Source organism: Limanda limanda, chromosome 3 (assembly GCF_963576545.1).
Source record: "Limanda limanda chromosome 3, fLimLim1.1, whole genome shotgun sequence".
NCBI classification, from domain to species: Eukaryota; Metazoa; Chordata; class Actinopteri; order Pleuronectiformes; family Pleuronectidae; genus Limanda; species Limanda limanda.
This window is the reverse complement of record NC_083638.1, coordinates 33,360,205-33,376,610: the sequence shown is the minus strand read 5'-3', so window position 1 is coordinate 33,376,610 and position 16,406 is coordinate 33,360,205. Positions and strand designations below refer to the sequence as shown.

Below are 16,406 nucleotides of genomic sequence, written 5' to 3'. Positions count from 1 at the left end.
AAAGTAATACTATAAGTTAATTTGGCTGATCTGCTTTATGATTTTACAGGACTTATAATGTGAGTTTTTGTACAAATCTGAAAAGGGTTTTATATTGTAAGATATGCTCTATCTTATAGTTAAACATAAAAATGACAGAAAGTATTGTCTTGCTATAGGGACCTTGTATGTAACTTGGTAGATTTGGGGAATCATAGCATAAATAATCTATACATAAATAATCTCAATTAACCAAAAGAGTACCATATACAATATGTATAGTATGTTCCAATATGCACATGTTGGTATAAGGGGGCAATATGCTAAGTAAAATAATTATTTGGGAATCTGTTTGGAAATATATATAGGTTTTTTAAATCAACTATGGTCTTCGTGTTCTTATATTTCATGACGATAGTTAAACTACCGAGCAAATATAGCTGTAAATGATTTCGATCTGACTTTTGACCTCACTGTTAGTGTCCTCTGTGCTTTAAATCCCCCATCATGCTTTGAAACGAGCAATTCATATTCTACGCTGTCATCTAGTGACAGAAGCTGTGGAGACAGATTTGGTATAGGGAGGTGTTACAGCATTAATTAGCAAAAATAATTAATACATAAATGCTTGTCAAAAGTGCCTTAATGCTGTAACACCATCTCCCCCAAGAAACCCTCAATTTGCACATTTAAACCTTCACCAAAAGACAATTCTTCAAAATGTGGGCTTGAGTTGCATTTTGGTGAATAGTGATGTTTGCACTCCATTACAGTTTAACTTGTATGTAAATCCAAGTCAGAGCAGCGGAAGCAGAGGCCAGAACGTGATAAGAGCGGAAAGAAGACTGTCATTTTAGTGTGCAGTGACCCAGTCTCACAGCTCCACTTGGAATCAGACCAATCTGTAGACTTTACCCTATCCACAAATAAAAATCGTGCAATTTGACCGAGTACATTTGGTAGGACTTTATGTAACATAATTATGCAACATGATCATCAATTTGAGACACTGGTTGTCTGCTGGCACTGTATTCCAAACTAAGCTTAAATTAACGTACAAAAACCAAAACAATAATACTACTATGGGCTCACGTACGACTAAAACAACCCCTACCAGTTTTAATAACAAGTGTGCTACAACTTAAGCTATTACTCTGGCTTCCTCTACTGCTACTGCATTTTGTATTTAATGTTATTCTGACAATAATCTATGAATGTGACATTGTTAGCAGACAGTGTGTGAAATACAATATGTCTTATACAATATGTCCCTTACTAATTCGACAGTGGTAGAGAAAGTTTCCAGAATTTTTTCTTGGGTTAAAGTACCGAAACTAATATATAAAGATAAAGCATTACAAATAATAGTGTTGCATTCAACATGTTATTGTAGTAAAGGCATGTCAATATTATTATTATCATTAGCATAGTTTAAGTATTAAAATAAAACTACTCAATGTGACTGTGAGACTATTGCATAGTAATGTTGAGTTTTTAGCATTGATTATCAAAGTATTAACTTGTATATATTGTACAACACAATAGGCACACCACCTGCACAACACGGTAGTGGTTTGTGTTGGGGGCCACCAGACAGCAAAGTCGGTGCATGAGACAATCTCGGATGTATGAGAAATACAATGAAAAGCAAATACATTGAAATGTAACTATATATGTATATATATAACTAGTAATATGCTACTATTACTAAGTTATATTTCTTTAAAGAGTCTAAGCCAGTATTTCATATTTAATTGTCAGATTTTTGAATGAAGCTTACATGACACATTAGCGACCCCTGTTATGGCTTGTCTGGGCCCAGTGGAGAGCTATGATTCAGTTGGATGTCATGTAGGGGTGTGTTGTGGTCTGCTTCTGGGAGGGTTATCTGCAACTGATAAGGGCCCCGTTTAAAAGGCAGGGTTAGGATTAGACTTCTTTACTTCACTCTGCCAGCTGGAGGGAGCAGAAACAGTGCATACAGAGGATTTGATTCATCATGATTCTGCTCGTGGTCACTGTATCCGTTGCCAATGTGTTTCTTGCTGCTGGAGTTGTTTGCTTACCCCTATTGGACCAGGGACCCCACATCAACCAAGGCTGGGACCAGGTGGTACGACTCAGGCACCTTTTCGCTGCCAGGCCAGGACTTCACCTGCTGATCAGTGGGGATGGACAGATCCATGGCTCTGCAGACCAATCTCTGTACAGTAAGTAAGGCACTTAACCCACATACTTCAATAGCTGGAAATTTTTATTGTTGGTAAATCATATTTATGATTGCAGTAGAACTGAAGTGGGTTTGGTGTGATTCTCAATTCTGATGAGGATTTGAACTGCAGGTCTGCTGGAGATCCGTCCAGTGGATCCAGGCTGTGTTGCCATCAGAGGAGTAGCAACTGCACGATTTCTCTGCATAGAAGGCAATGGACGACTGTTCTCATCAGTAAGGATTTATATATGATACTGTGACAATCTGCTACCAAATTAAGTCTACATCTGTTGTTAATTAAGAGAAGAAGTTCCAAAAATTTTAATTATTCCAAAAGTAATTCACTAATCAAGCTATTTCTTTATGTTTAGGTCTAATTAATTAATTCTGTCTCATTCCCACTGCCGAACAGAATTTTTCTGATTGTAAGATTTGCAACCCTCTTACACACTTAAAGGGGACATATTATGAAAATTCCACTTTTTTAGTGCTACACGTTAATTTGGGTATCTGGCATGTCTACCGACTACAAAAACTCTGTATAAAATCAACCCCCGCGATTAGTTATGGTTCCTCTATGTCAGAAACGTCATGCTTGAGTGACTGCTAATTAGCTTCCTTATCATTCTCTCATCACAATGAAATGGGAGTCTCTCTTACATGGCCTTGGCCCGCCCCAGTCACTCATTATAGATACGATATTTGCCAAAGCACTTCACTTCGTTTTTGCAAACCTCGGATGCACCTGGAATAGCTAGCTAGCAGCATGAAGCAAATGAAGCACTCAAGATGCGCTGTGGTCGGCTGCACAGATCCGCACAGATATGTACATGACTTCCCAGCCTCAGAAGACACAAGAGCGAAATGGATTGAATTCATATTTGAAGGCAATCCCGGAAAGAATTGGCAAAAGTCTGTTGGTGTGCGCCCCGGTAGACCCCGGGTTCCTCCCGGCGCTAAATCTGTCTGAGGGTCGCTTTTCCATCACTCGGAGACCCCCGTGTCTCCGCGGCTGGGGCTGTCGCAGGAAGGCTTTGGCCCGCCTGACTCTGGTTTAAAACGGTATTGTTGGTTGCAAGATTGTATCTTCGTCTCCAGTAGCCATATTTCTACAAAGGTAATTGATAGCCAAAAATCCGGGCGCTCGTATCTCGTGGAGGAGGGGGAGACGGGGGAGGGGGAGAAAGGAAAAGGCCCTTAAAACAGGTCACTCTGAGGAGGGCTGTTTTAGACAGGGTAAAAAGGGTGCTGTTTTAAATTATCCTTGTGGTATTTTGACCAAAATATGTTAAAGACATTTCATTAAGACCCCAAGGAACCATATCAACTTGTGGTAAGATTGGCATAATATGTCACCTTTAATGTACTGTGTGTAAACAATCAGATAAACCAATGCCTTCAAATTCAAATAACCTAGTCGATACATTTATAATACATTTAAGTGAAGTTATAATTTTTATTTAAGATTAAACCCAACAGTCTAAACCAATTTCAGTTTGAAAAAATTCAATGGAATACATATTCATCTGAGTATATACAGATAACTATACAAATTTATGATAAACATGTTTTAATACCATGATTAATGAATGACTTACAGTAAATGTAACTGCACTTTCCTTCTGTGGTTTTTATTGGAGTTTGCTTTTATTCAAAAAAAGTGCTGATATTTAACAGGGCTTAATTTTTAAATCCACATGAAGAGTTCACTAGGAATTACAGTAAGCTACTGATGCTAACTGAAAATCTACTAAATGATCTACCCATGTACAATCTATGGTTCTAGAGAACTGTATCTGTTCACTGGAGCAGCACCCTGGCCATGGCTTAAACAACTAAATTGGTATTGTTGCACTGCAGGTAAGGAGCTATTAGACAAAATTTAGTCTAGAAACCCAATGGGAATCAAAATCACTGACACACACTGAACAAATAACTAACATGGAAATATAGCCATGCTCAACACTGCATCTTGAGCCTCACTCAATGTGTCCAGATAGGGATGACACATTTTTGAAAATATAACTTTTCATTGCTCAATCTTCAGCAAATACATTTCATCTCCTCCGGGCTTCAGCTGAATCGTCAACTCTTTTTAAAACTTTTTCTTCCTCAATGTCCTCATTATCACCCACCGCACACACCTACATTGATATTTCAATTTTATTCAGTGTCTGAAGCTCACAATTCAACTTATTTTATCACTTAACAGAATGGGAACAATCATTTTTATATGTTATGATTTGATAAAAATGCACTTTTTAAATGCTGAATAATGCTTCTCCCAAATAGTTTTCACGCAGTGAAGATGGGTTTTTGTAGACACTGCTGACATGAATCATTGTGCTGTGGGTAGTCAGCTTCAGTGTTCCGAAAACACTGCATGCCAATCAGTCATTCATTCAAACAGTCGACTGGTTCATCAACCTTTGTCCGGTGTGGTGCAGGGTAAGATGTGTTTGCAAAGTGAAAAACCTGAATGAAAAGCTCTAGCAGCAGCAACAACAACCTTGGCCTCTGGCTGGCTCTCTTTCCCAAAAGTAAACAGCCATCGAAGAACGTGCATCACCATTTATGTATGTTTTTTCTGTTGCTGTTGATAAAATCAGGTTTATAAAAACACTATTAATGCAAACTGTGTCCCAAAATAACAGGGGGGGGGACAATAAATATTCTGGCAAGCACTCAAAATAAATAACTTTGATGAGACCAATGTCTAAAATGACTTGCTAGAGGGGCCTGGGGCAAAAATTTGCTCCTGGGCCCCCTGTATAGGGAAAATAGTGAGTAAGACTCCTGTGCCAGAATAGAAAATGGCTTTAGTTGTATTGTATTGTAATTCAATTTTACAGATGCATATAATGATTGACTGATGACTATGTTCGCTATCTAAAACCAAATTATAATGAGTTGAAATTTATTTGGGAGAAAAAGGTAAAATACTAAGCAGCTTTAATCAAAATAGTTACACATTAATTTTTTATTAAGCAACTAATTGCTTCACAAATGGTCAATGGACTGTATTTATTTGAGCCAAGTGCAGTTGGAGTGCAGACAGGGGGAGCAGGGGATCGAACCACAAACCATTAGTTAGTGGATGGCTATCTTCTATGTTTAATGTTTGAATAAATAGAGGGTCACACATCAATTTGGGCCACACAAACAGCATTCTAAGAGTTTGACTGAAGAATGCTCAGTACCTTTCAAACCTTGCTAACAAGTTAATATTAGCCATACCAGAATAAACTGCAGATCTGTAACTCCTGAATGTACTAAGGTGAGCAAGAAAATATGTGAGTTATATCCGGTGACTTAATAAGTTTTAGCTTATTGTTTTAAGGATTTTTTGAAAAAAAGACACATGATTTGATACTCTGCAAAAACAAGGCAAACTAATTTTACTTATGTGTTGATTTTTCAATATCTCCAGATGGAATAGAGTAATAGGACCAGCCATAACAAAATGAATAGAAGAGGAAGGTTTAATTTTATTTTGAAATTCTAGATTGAAGTTAAAATGTTGAGGAAAAGAGTTGAGATGTCAAGAATAAAGTCACATTAAATGTATAGATGTTTAAATCTCGCATATATGGAGAATATATTATATATTCAGAATAAATTTGAAATTTCAAAATTAAAGTTAAATTTATGAAGAATATATCAAAATACTAACATTAGCATGTATGACTGCCTAGACAAAATAACTTGTTTTGATGAATTGGTGACATTGACATAAATTCTTTATCTTTCTCACATAAACATACTGTGGTAATTAGTATAAGGATAAAGTAGAGATTGTGCTGCTGTTCTGAAACTCACATCTCTTTGTCACTTGACATTTCAGCTTTCTTCTTAATGTGCAAAAAATATCTTCCTCTGAATTAGTCCGGCCTATTCAGAAAAAATATAAACTTTATTATTAACAATTTGACTGTATGCATGACTTTGCAAATGTATTCTCTGCATTCGGACTATATTGATGCAATACAAAAAATGGTGTATTTTACAAAACCTTCCATCTCAATAACTCATCTATTTGTAGGAGGATACCGTATGAATGTATGCCTCTCTGTCTTTTCCAGCACACCTACAGCAGAGACGACTGCACCTTTAGAGAGCAGATCTTACCAGACGGGTACAACGTCTACATCTCTGACAAACACGGAGCTCTGCTCAGTCTAGGAAACCGGCGGCAAAGGCTGCAGGGTCGCGACAGAGGGGTCCCAACATTGGCTCAGTTCCTTCCTAGGATAAGCATTCTGGAACAGGCCTCAGCCCCAGGTCAGGACATTCCTGACCAGCAAGGGCTGAGAGTAGCACAAACAGAAGAACATTTGGACTCTATGGACTCATATGGAAAGCTCTCTCAGATCATTCACAGTCCCAGCTTCCACAAGAGATGAGACAGTAGCTCTGAGACATCTAAAAAACACATTTGTCCTGGGGTGTTTTGCTTTGTTTGAGGCTGAGCACGCCTCCTGGCATGTTGCCGAACCTGGGACTGAATGCTTGTCCGGCAGCCTGCACCTGGAAAGGTTGCTGTGAAGTCTTTCCAGCACTGTCCTGTCAAATAAGACCAAGTGCAGTGTCATACAGAGTGGAGAATATCACACATATTCAGTATCACATTTCTGCCTGTTATTTTCAGTTACAACCTTTGTTTTAAAGTTCTCAAACAACACAACCATACAGGAGGTTTTAACCCTATCCGCTAACACAACCAATAGGAGCACTTCTTGAATTAGATATCCAACTGATACAAATCACTATTGGGAAAAAAATAACCTTTTTATAATATGACAATCCTGTAGTAATGGCTGCAACTTGAATGGGTATAAGGAAAGATAATGGTTTGGGTCCACATCATTTGTTTGTTAGGGTTAGAGGACCTTTGTTGTCAAGTATAGAGGATGAAACAAATTGTTAAGCCCTACAAGAAAAATTATAATATGTGAATATGGGCTATACAAATAAAATAAAATCTGATTGATTGATGGTTAATATTATTAACACATGGTTATGAACAATAGTCATGGTTAAAAAAAACTGTTTTGTTTAAAATGGCAAAAGAGCAGGGGTCGTTTATGTTTAAGTTCAGTTTAAGTTTTGAAGATCCAGTTCTTCTTCCATCTCTGTCCCTTTATAATATGACTGCACATCCTCCTTGGCTCCTGTCATAATTACTACACCACTAGAGGTCACTGTCACACAAATTTAAAAATGTTTTGGGGCATCTACCTATCCATCTATCTATCTGAAATGAGTCAAACTGAAGGGTAGTGCTACCGAAAAGGTGCAACTAAATCTTATCATACATCGAATATTCTTTCTGTCATTACACATAGTCTTTCTGGTTAGAACAGTCTAATCTCATTCTCAAAATGTTGTTTTTATGCCACAAGAGTCTCAGCCTCAACTGTTTTGGTGAACTGTGGCAGAGAATAGTCAGGATGATAATCAACACCTGACAAAAGTATTGTTTTCTTGTTATGAGTTATATGTATTGTATGTTATAAATTATTTAAATATACAACAGTATGAATGTTTCATTTTGAATGCACCTGTGGAATTTTTCAAATAAATTACAAAGCATTCAAAGAGGGTCACTGTGGGATATCATTATTCTCCGTCCAATGAGGTCCTGCCGTTGTCCTTGCCGTCAATCTTTTGCTCCACCCCATTTCCCTCTGCCATCGCCAACGTCATCCAAAATGGTTCCGGTTTCATCCCTGCCTTTGCTGAAATCCTCCAGATTTAGCATCCTATTAATTTGTTCATTCTGCATTTTTTATTTCATTTATCACTATTATTATATTTCCTGCTTACTACTCACTCCTACATTCTGCCCAATTCCTGTTAATTCCTTCCTGCCAGTAACCCCTTATACAGTCTCCTAAATTCCATTGTTCTTTGCCAGGTTACCATTGTTATCCGGGTGTAGATTTTCTCTTTCATTCCTTCTATTGTTGCTCTCTTGTTTAAAGGGATAGTTAAGAAAAAAAGGAAAATTCCCTTATTACCTGTTCACAACTATACCGATGGAGGGGGTGGGTGAAGAGTTTGAGTCCACAAAACACTTTAGGAGTCTATGGCAGTTGTTCTCAAAGTTAGGGGGGGCGCGAACACTCTCCAGGGGGGGGGGGGGGGTGTCACCTGTTAATTAATTATTTTTTTTAAATAAAAAAATGACTGCCGACCTGTCACTGGTTAGTGAAAGCTCCTTCAGTGGCGAAATGTAAGGGGGCTGGACTGTCACAAACAAATCAAATACTGTTTCGTTCCTGATCCACCAATCAAAAGAGGAGTGTTATCATTTGAACGTGAGTTGCACGTACGCTTCCGAGTATAAAAGTAACCGCAGGCATGGTCAGCCCTCACCCTCACTGAGACGACACCCTGCAGAGTTTGTGCGATTGCTCTTGTTTCCTCTATCTTTCAGATATTATAAACAGTCTTTTTAAAGACTCACTCCTTCCTTAGTAATACATTCCTGCACTTGCAGTAGGCCTATTCGTATCCTAATCTAAGGAGTAATTTGCTCCAGTCTTTTTAGAAAGCTCGTAGCCCTAAGAGCTAGCCTTCTAGCTAGCTAACTTCTTCCAACTGCAGCTAGCCCTTTTCTCCTTAACACCTACCTTTACATCTTCAATCATCCCCCGTGTTGCAACAAAAAAAACACCAGCACTTGAATACTATTCTGTGCTATCCCTGTCTACATTGTGTACTGTTCGTTTTGTTAGGAACCATTGCCTAGCACAACCTTATTCATTATTAGTGTGAAAGTCGCTCACAGCCACACATACAAACACACTCACAAGACCACAACGTTGCAATAGCTTTATTAACTTCACACACAGTGTAAAATATAATAATAATTGTATGTATGGGCCTAACAATAACAATAGCCTTGACATGTCAGGCTAGGGTTGCCAACTCCCTGAAAAATAAATAAGGGACACCTCATTGGCAGGGCCAGCCGACCCGATATCCTTCAACCGTCCTGGCGTGGTGAATTTGTTTTGCCCCTTTATTTTGTGAGTGAAACGATTTTTGAACTATTTGAACCTGAATTGAATTAGATGCATATTTTTGAGTGACAAATTATTATCCAGCAATTCACAAAAAATTAACTGAATAAAATAAGAATCTTTCTTAAACAGAAACCTGTCTTGCTTAACTTAAAACTGTATACATTAATATAAAACAATAGAAAGAAAGCAGAACATCCATCCTGAAGTAGTGCATATTTTTAGTTTGAGTTTTTAGTGTACCAGCTTTGGGGGGGCCCCGCTTGAAAAAGTTTGAGAACCCCTGGTCTATGGTAAACAGTGTTGCAGACAAGGTGACCTCTTCTTCAGATGTAATATAACAACAGAAAAAAACACAAGTTGCCTCCATACTGCTCGTGTGGTGTCATCCAAGTGTCTGCAAACCCCGACATTCATATTTGACTCGAAGCGGTGTCATTTACACTGTGTTTTAAGCAAAAAATGCACTACCAGAAGTAGCGATGGTAGAGGACATAGCGATGCAGGACTAACAGAAATGCAATAGATGTCACATGTAACAGAGAAAATACAGGTCGAAAATGAATGTCGGGGCTTGCACAATGACACAACACGAGCAGTATGGAGTCATGTTCTGTTTTTTTCAGTTATTTCTTAAGACTGAAGAAGGGGTCCCATTTATTTCAATTTAATTGATTTTGGCTGCAACCCTGTTTAGCCCTGAGACTCCTAAAGTGTTTTGTGGACTCAAACACACATCTGGTTTCCTGGCGGTTCTCTCTATCTGAGTCCTTACTTGCCATCAGTTCCACAACAGAACCTGCACAATATTTAGCTTCTCAGTTCAACAATATGTTTTGCAAAGGAGCTGCTACTGCAGCATAATGTTTGTACTGAAAGGCCTTGACTTGAATTTGGCAATAAATATGACTATTTTCCTTTAAAAAAGTCGTCCTATTTACTCAAATAAATACAAGTACTATTGAGTATGAAACCGAAAGCATTAGATGTTTGTGACACAATTCAACAGATAAGCATTAAAGGGCCCATATTGTGTAAAAAACATGTTCTGGTCTTTTATTATCCGTAATTACTTGAAGGGGGTCAGTAGGCACCATTATAGTTTGAAAACTACTCCATCAACAGGAATACGGTGGAGCGTGTCAGCAGCTTCAGGTTCCTCGGGGTCCAAATCAGTGATGACCTGACCTGGAGCCACCACACAGACTCCATCAGGAAGATGGCCAGACAGCGGCTCTTTCTCCTCCGCAGGCTGCGAAGGCTCCACATGGATAACAGGATTCTCTGCAATTTCTGTGGGTGCACCATAGAGAGTATCATGACTGGCTGCATCACCGCCTGGTATGGCAGCTGCATCGCCCTGAACCGTTATAAGGCCAAGCCGGTACCACCCCAGCTCACCGTCACCACCACCCCTCCACACTGAACGCGACACCAAGCAGACATGTTGCTGAGCTAGCAGGTTGTTAGCTACCAGCGGCTAACCACAACAAAAAACAGTGAAGAAACACTTCAGGGTGGATCCACGCCGCATGTGTCCATGCACATTCCTCCTAAGTTACGCTTTATTTCTTGTGACGTGCTGTGTCGCTGTGCTCAGCAAGGAGTAAAGTAGACGTTACTCTGTAGTGAAACTTGGGACGTTACTTCTACATTGGGCGGCTGTGGCTGAGGGGTAGAGTGGTCGTCCTCCAACTTGAAGGTCGGCGGTTCGATCACCAGTCTGAACCATCTGCATGCCGAAGTGTCCTTGGGCAAGAATGCTGAACCCTGAATGGCCCCCCCATAGAATAACAAAGTGCTGCAAATAGATGCACTGTATGAATGTGTGTGTGAATGGGTGAATGTAAAACTAATGTAAAGCGCTTTGAGTGGTCATCAAGACTAGAAAAGCGCTATATAAATACAAAACCATTTACCAAAACCATTTACATTGGCCGACTGTCCTGCTAAAACTTACTTAGAACAGAAGCTGTTCGGACCAATCAAATTGTCAGGGCGGGCTTTATACGATGATGCGCTTGGGTTGAATTCGTTTTCGACAAACATGCCTGCCGCTGGAGAGCTGAGATGTGTAGATGGTAGATGCTGCCATTGAGTCTGTATTAGAATACATCAACAGCGCATTCATTTTGAAAGAGGAACAGAGAAACGCGATCAAGGCATTTGTAGATCGAAATGCTGTTTTTGCCATCCTTCCTACGGGATTCGGAAAAAGTTTAATTTATCAGCTGGCCCCGATGGTCGCTTACTCCACACCCGACATTTAACGGAGCAAACAGCGGAGAATTACAGTGAGCTGTATGATCCTTAGCACATATGAGACAAAAAAGACACATGTTGGGATGCTGTTGCAGTTAATGTTGGAGCAACAAGTAAGTTTATGCTTGAAAAAAATGATTAACTGCCGTTTTTACTCCTCGCTGGCCTCCTGCAGAGCCATGACAGCGGAGCTCTGGAAGCGCAGGTCGGTCTTGAAATCCTGAGCGATTTCTCTCACCAGGCGCTGGAAGGGCAGCTTGGGGATCAGCAGCTCCGTAGATTTCTGGTAGCGACGGATCTCTCTTAGAGCCTCGGTACCAGGCCGGTAACGTTACCGGGCCGGTAGTGGTGAGGCTTCTTAACGCCGCTGGCGCCGGGGGCTCTCACAAGCAGCCCTGGTCTCCAGCTGCTTCCTGGGAACTTTGCCTCCGGTGGATCTACGAGCGGCATTTCCATAGATTTATTTAGAGAGTGAATAAACTCGTGAAACAGAGAAGTACGGCCATGTAATCCATTGATTTCAACAATGTAACTGTATTCTGAATACCATTTACTTCAATTGTAACTGTAATGGAATACTGTTACTCATAATTTGTATTCTAAATACGTAACGCCGGTACATATATTCCGTTACTCCCCAGCACTGTCGCTTAACATACGTCACATACTACTTTGCTCTGATTGGTTGTAAGTCTATCCAATTGAGCGAAGAGGCATTTTTTTTCCTGGTTCGGTTGAAACACGCCCCATAATCACAGCCCAGTGGAGCGGTATCAGACTCATATTCTGACTAGAATTATGAGTATGACAACGTCAGGCTAGGACGGTGTAGCTTCCCGTTTAGAAACATCCTGTTGTAACCGACTGTAAATGTGTGGCTGGTCTTCAATTGATGTGTCCAAACCATAGACTGTATATATAATGCAAACATAACGTGACTTTTCAGCCGTGTTTACCAGAGTGAGTGCGCCAGAATGAGACCGGTGATAGGCCTGGTTGCGGTAAGCCAATCAGAGGAGGGACTCAAGAGGCAGGCGAAAACAACCTGTTCTATCTGCAGCTCCAGAAAAGTGCATTAGAATCTGTACATGTAATCACACAACAGTATTACACAGTAACAACAGCATATTATGTGGTGGATTTGACAGCAATGCATGTGACAACAAGACATTAACAAAGTGTGTGGAGCTTCTTGAGGATTACAACTGAGACAGATGTAATGCACCTTGACGCTGGTTGCAACCCGACAATAAACAGTACAAGACAGATGCTACTTGTTGTCTATTCAGATAATACAGTCAAGGTTAGATAAGATGCTGTTAGATAATAAATGTGATAACCCCAGTTTTGGTATAAACAGCAAGGTATTGTGATCAAAACATATTTCAAAATACATATTGCATCAGGCTGTAAAAACAGGATTTATGATGTATCCCCTACCAGCCTATGCACAAAAAAAAATACACAAACAGATAATTACTTCCACCAAGGAGGTTATGTTTTCATCCACGTTTCTTTGTCTGTTAGTTAGCAGGATTACGCAAAAACATCTAATGTGCATGACCGTGTCAAACATCTTTATTTGAGGAAGTCCCCTGCAATTTTATTACATTATGACATTTGGACCATTTACATTTTGTAATATTTCGATTACAATTTCTGATTATAATTTTTTTGAACAATACAGAATTCCACTAATTCCTTTTAACACACAATAACTAAATATATTTTTTCTCCACTGTTTTTCTATTATACGGCAAAATGCATTTCCCCCTTGTCTTAACTTTATGTCAGTTACTGTAAACTTATGAAGCGGTGTCTTAACTAATTATACTGCTCAAGAGCTTTGCTGATTTTCTTCCACATACAGAAACTTCCCTTTTTGCCCAGGGGATCAATAACATATATATATATATATATATATATATATATATATATATATATATATATATATATATATATATATATATATATATATATATATATGCACAGTACTACCAGAGATTTGTTGTGTATGCCACTGGATTTGGGGTGACAGGTCTGGCAGGGTTGTGGCAGACAAATAAAGCACACACACTAACAAGATACACTGACACACACAAAGAGAGAGAGAGAGAGCGATGGACATATGTTGACTCTTAAAGCAGCCTTGTTTTATCTTGATGAAGGACTGGATTGATTTTAGAACAAAGAGCAAGGGACAGGTTATCTGTAAAACAGTCAAATTAGCTATGAGAGTATAGTATAGTAGCTTTATTTGTCAATAACTTTACATGTTCAGACATACAAAGAAATCGATATATCATTTCCCACTCTCTCTCATAAAGTGCACAGGCACAACGGATAAGACAACAAGACATTTCCTAATTCTAAGTAAACAGATTCAAGTACAGCACGTATAGCAGCATAGGTTTATGTAAAGTAAAGTGTAGACGTACTAAAGTGATAAAAGTGCAAAAGACATTTTGTTTCAGAGTCCTGAGTGATTTGAGGAGGAGGGGGGGGGGGATTTCAGCAGAGAGAGTTCAGCTTCCTGACAGCTTGGTGAATGAAGCTGTTACTGAGTCTGGTTGTGCGGCACCGGAGGCTCCTGTACCTTCTGCCAGAGGCTAGGAGGCTGAAGAGACTGTGTGCAGGGTGTCACTAGAAATCCAGGTGGCTTTGCGGGTGAGGTAGGTGGTGTAAGTGTCTTGTAGAGAAGGGAGTGGGGAACCAATGATCTTAGCAGCTGTGTTTATTATGCGTTGTAGTGCCTTCCTGCTGTGTTCGGTGCAGCTACTGCCCCACACTGTGATGCAGCTGGAGAGGATGGTTTCAATAGTGCCCCGGTAGAAAGTGATTAGGATGGGTTTGGCAGCTTTCGCTCTCTTGAGCTTACGGAGGAAGTAGAGGCTCTGCTGGGCTTTCTTCGCCAGTGATGCAGAGTTGGAAGCCCAGGAGATGTCCTCACTGATGTGCACCCCCAGGAATTTGGTGCTGGTCACTCTCTCCACAACAGCACCATCGATGGTCACTGGGGGGTGCTCAGTGTGGCTTTTTTCTGAAATCAACCACAATTTACTTTGTTTTGGTGACATTTAGCATGAGGTTGTTGTCTCTGCACCACTTGGTCAAAAGGTTGACCTCCTCCTTGTAGTGGGTCTCGGTCCTTCTTGGTGATGAGACCCTCCCACCTGACATTTGTATCCATGCTTCCTGAGGTCACCTCTCTCACCCCTACAAACAAATAGTCTTTGCCGCACGTGATCTATATATAGTCTCTGCACACCATCGAAGTGATTAAGTGACTGCTGGAGAAGTAGATTTTAAAATGTCGGTCAAAAAAGTGTGAGTTAAGTGCGAGGGGAGTCTGAAAAGAATAAGGAAAGAGAAAGAAAGAAAGCGGAGGGCAGGCAACGCTTAACAGATTTCTTGGTGAGCCCAACTAGTAATGGCTGTGCCGCCTTTGTGTGTCGCAGAATTTTAGCTGTGTGATGCTGTCGCCGAGGACTTAATTCGCCGTTACTGACAGCTCATGGTAAATAAGAATGCGGACTTGAACCGGGACATGTCCGCCTACTTTGCCACATCTGGTCAAATCCCGCTCAAAAACAACTACCATTTCCGTTTTTTTCCCATCACAATAAAAGTCTATACAGATACACTGCTAGTGATTACAGGAAAACACAAATTCACTGACCAACCTTTCACAATAAGGCAACTAAATAAAATAGCTTTCTTGCTTTCACACTGGGTGATGATCCACCGCGGAGCTACAGCTGAGTTTATCTTGAAGATGGACATAAATGTGTTAGCGAGCAAGAGAGAGCAGAGAGAAAGAGACAGGGCGAGCAAGAGAGAGAGGGAGTGAGCAAGAGCGACAGAGAGAGCCTATCGCCCCTGACCTGAAGTCTTTTACATTAACTTGTAATATAACTACAGCCTTTCTGAGGTTTCTGATGTGATAACTGTATTTCCTGAAAAAGTGTGTTTTAAGTTTCTGCAATTTAAAGAATCTAGTGAAGTCTTTGGTCAGTTCTCTTTTATTTTGCAGTAAACATTTTCTCAATGTATGTGTTAGAACACTAAGATGGTATTTAAGGTTTGGTCATAATTCATGGAATACCTGAATGAATGTAAAATAATGTTCTTTTTAGCACGATACTCCACAAAAAAATTATTTTACTGTAGTAAAGTATCAGTTGGCAAAGTTTGAGACAGGAGAATTGAAATGCGATGAGATTTCATATTTACTTATACCAAATTTGGTATGTACTGTTCATTAGGGCCTAACCTAACAAACATTGCAGATTCATTTATACAGCTGACTCTGTTATTTGTAAATACAAATTTTAAATATGCATGAGGGACATCACCGGAGAGGCGGTGGACTAGTGGCAGAAACTTGGACTATGGGCAGAAAAGGTCTCTGGTTCGTCTCTGCTTCGGCTCCACGGAGAAACAACAAAAAGACGAACCTGTCCAAAAATCCAAGAGGATTCTCCCTACCCTGTCTAGTGCCCCTGAGCAAGGCACCTTACTCCCCCAACATCTGCTCCCCGGGTGCCGTACATGGCTGCTCACTGCTCTGTGTGTCCTGCACCAGATGGGCTAAAAGCAGAGGTTTAATTTCCCTCCTTGCATGAGTGTGCTTGTTCATGTCTGTGCATGTGTTTGGGATGATATCTTAATCTTTATCTTAATAAATCGAGAGGAAGGGGCCCCACAAAGACTGCTTGTGTATAGGGCCCATCATGTTGTGCTATCCCCCGGACAATCGCTGTACATTTTTGCTAATGAATGTACTTCCCTAATGAACAGTACATTCCAAATTTGGTATAAGTAAATTTCCGAGAAACGAAATTGTGCGCATAACTTTACGGAAGATATCTTACGAACCCTTGCGTGTGACTATCATGCCATTTATATCAAGTTAGTTATCAGTA

At 40.0% G+C, this 16,406-nt stretch overlaps 1 protein-coding gene across 1 annotated transcript; it reads left to right on the top strand.

The window, feature by feature from the left end:
* The first annotated feature begins 1,906 nt into the window (after positions 1-1,906).
* fgf19 (fibroblast growth factor 19) lies at positions 1,907-7,793 on the top strand. The gene is made up of 3 exons (XM_061068311.1): positions 1,907-2,189; positions 2,322-2,425; positions 6,274-7,793. Exons 1-3 carry the CDS (start codon positions 1,979-1,981, stop codon positions 6,592-6,594), a joined length of 636 nt encoding a protein of 211 aa, XP_060924294.1. The 5' UTR covers positions 1,907-1,978; the 3' UTR covers positions 6,595-7,793.
* Positions 7,794-16,406: the final 8,613 nt, after the last annotated feature.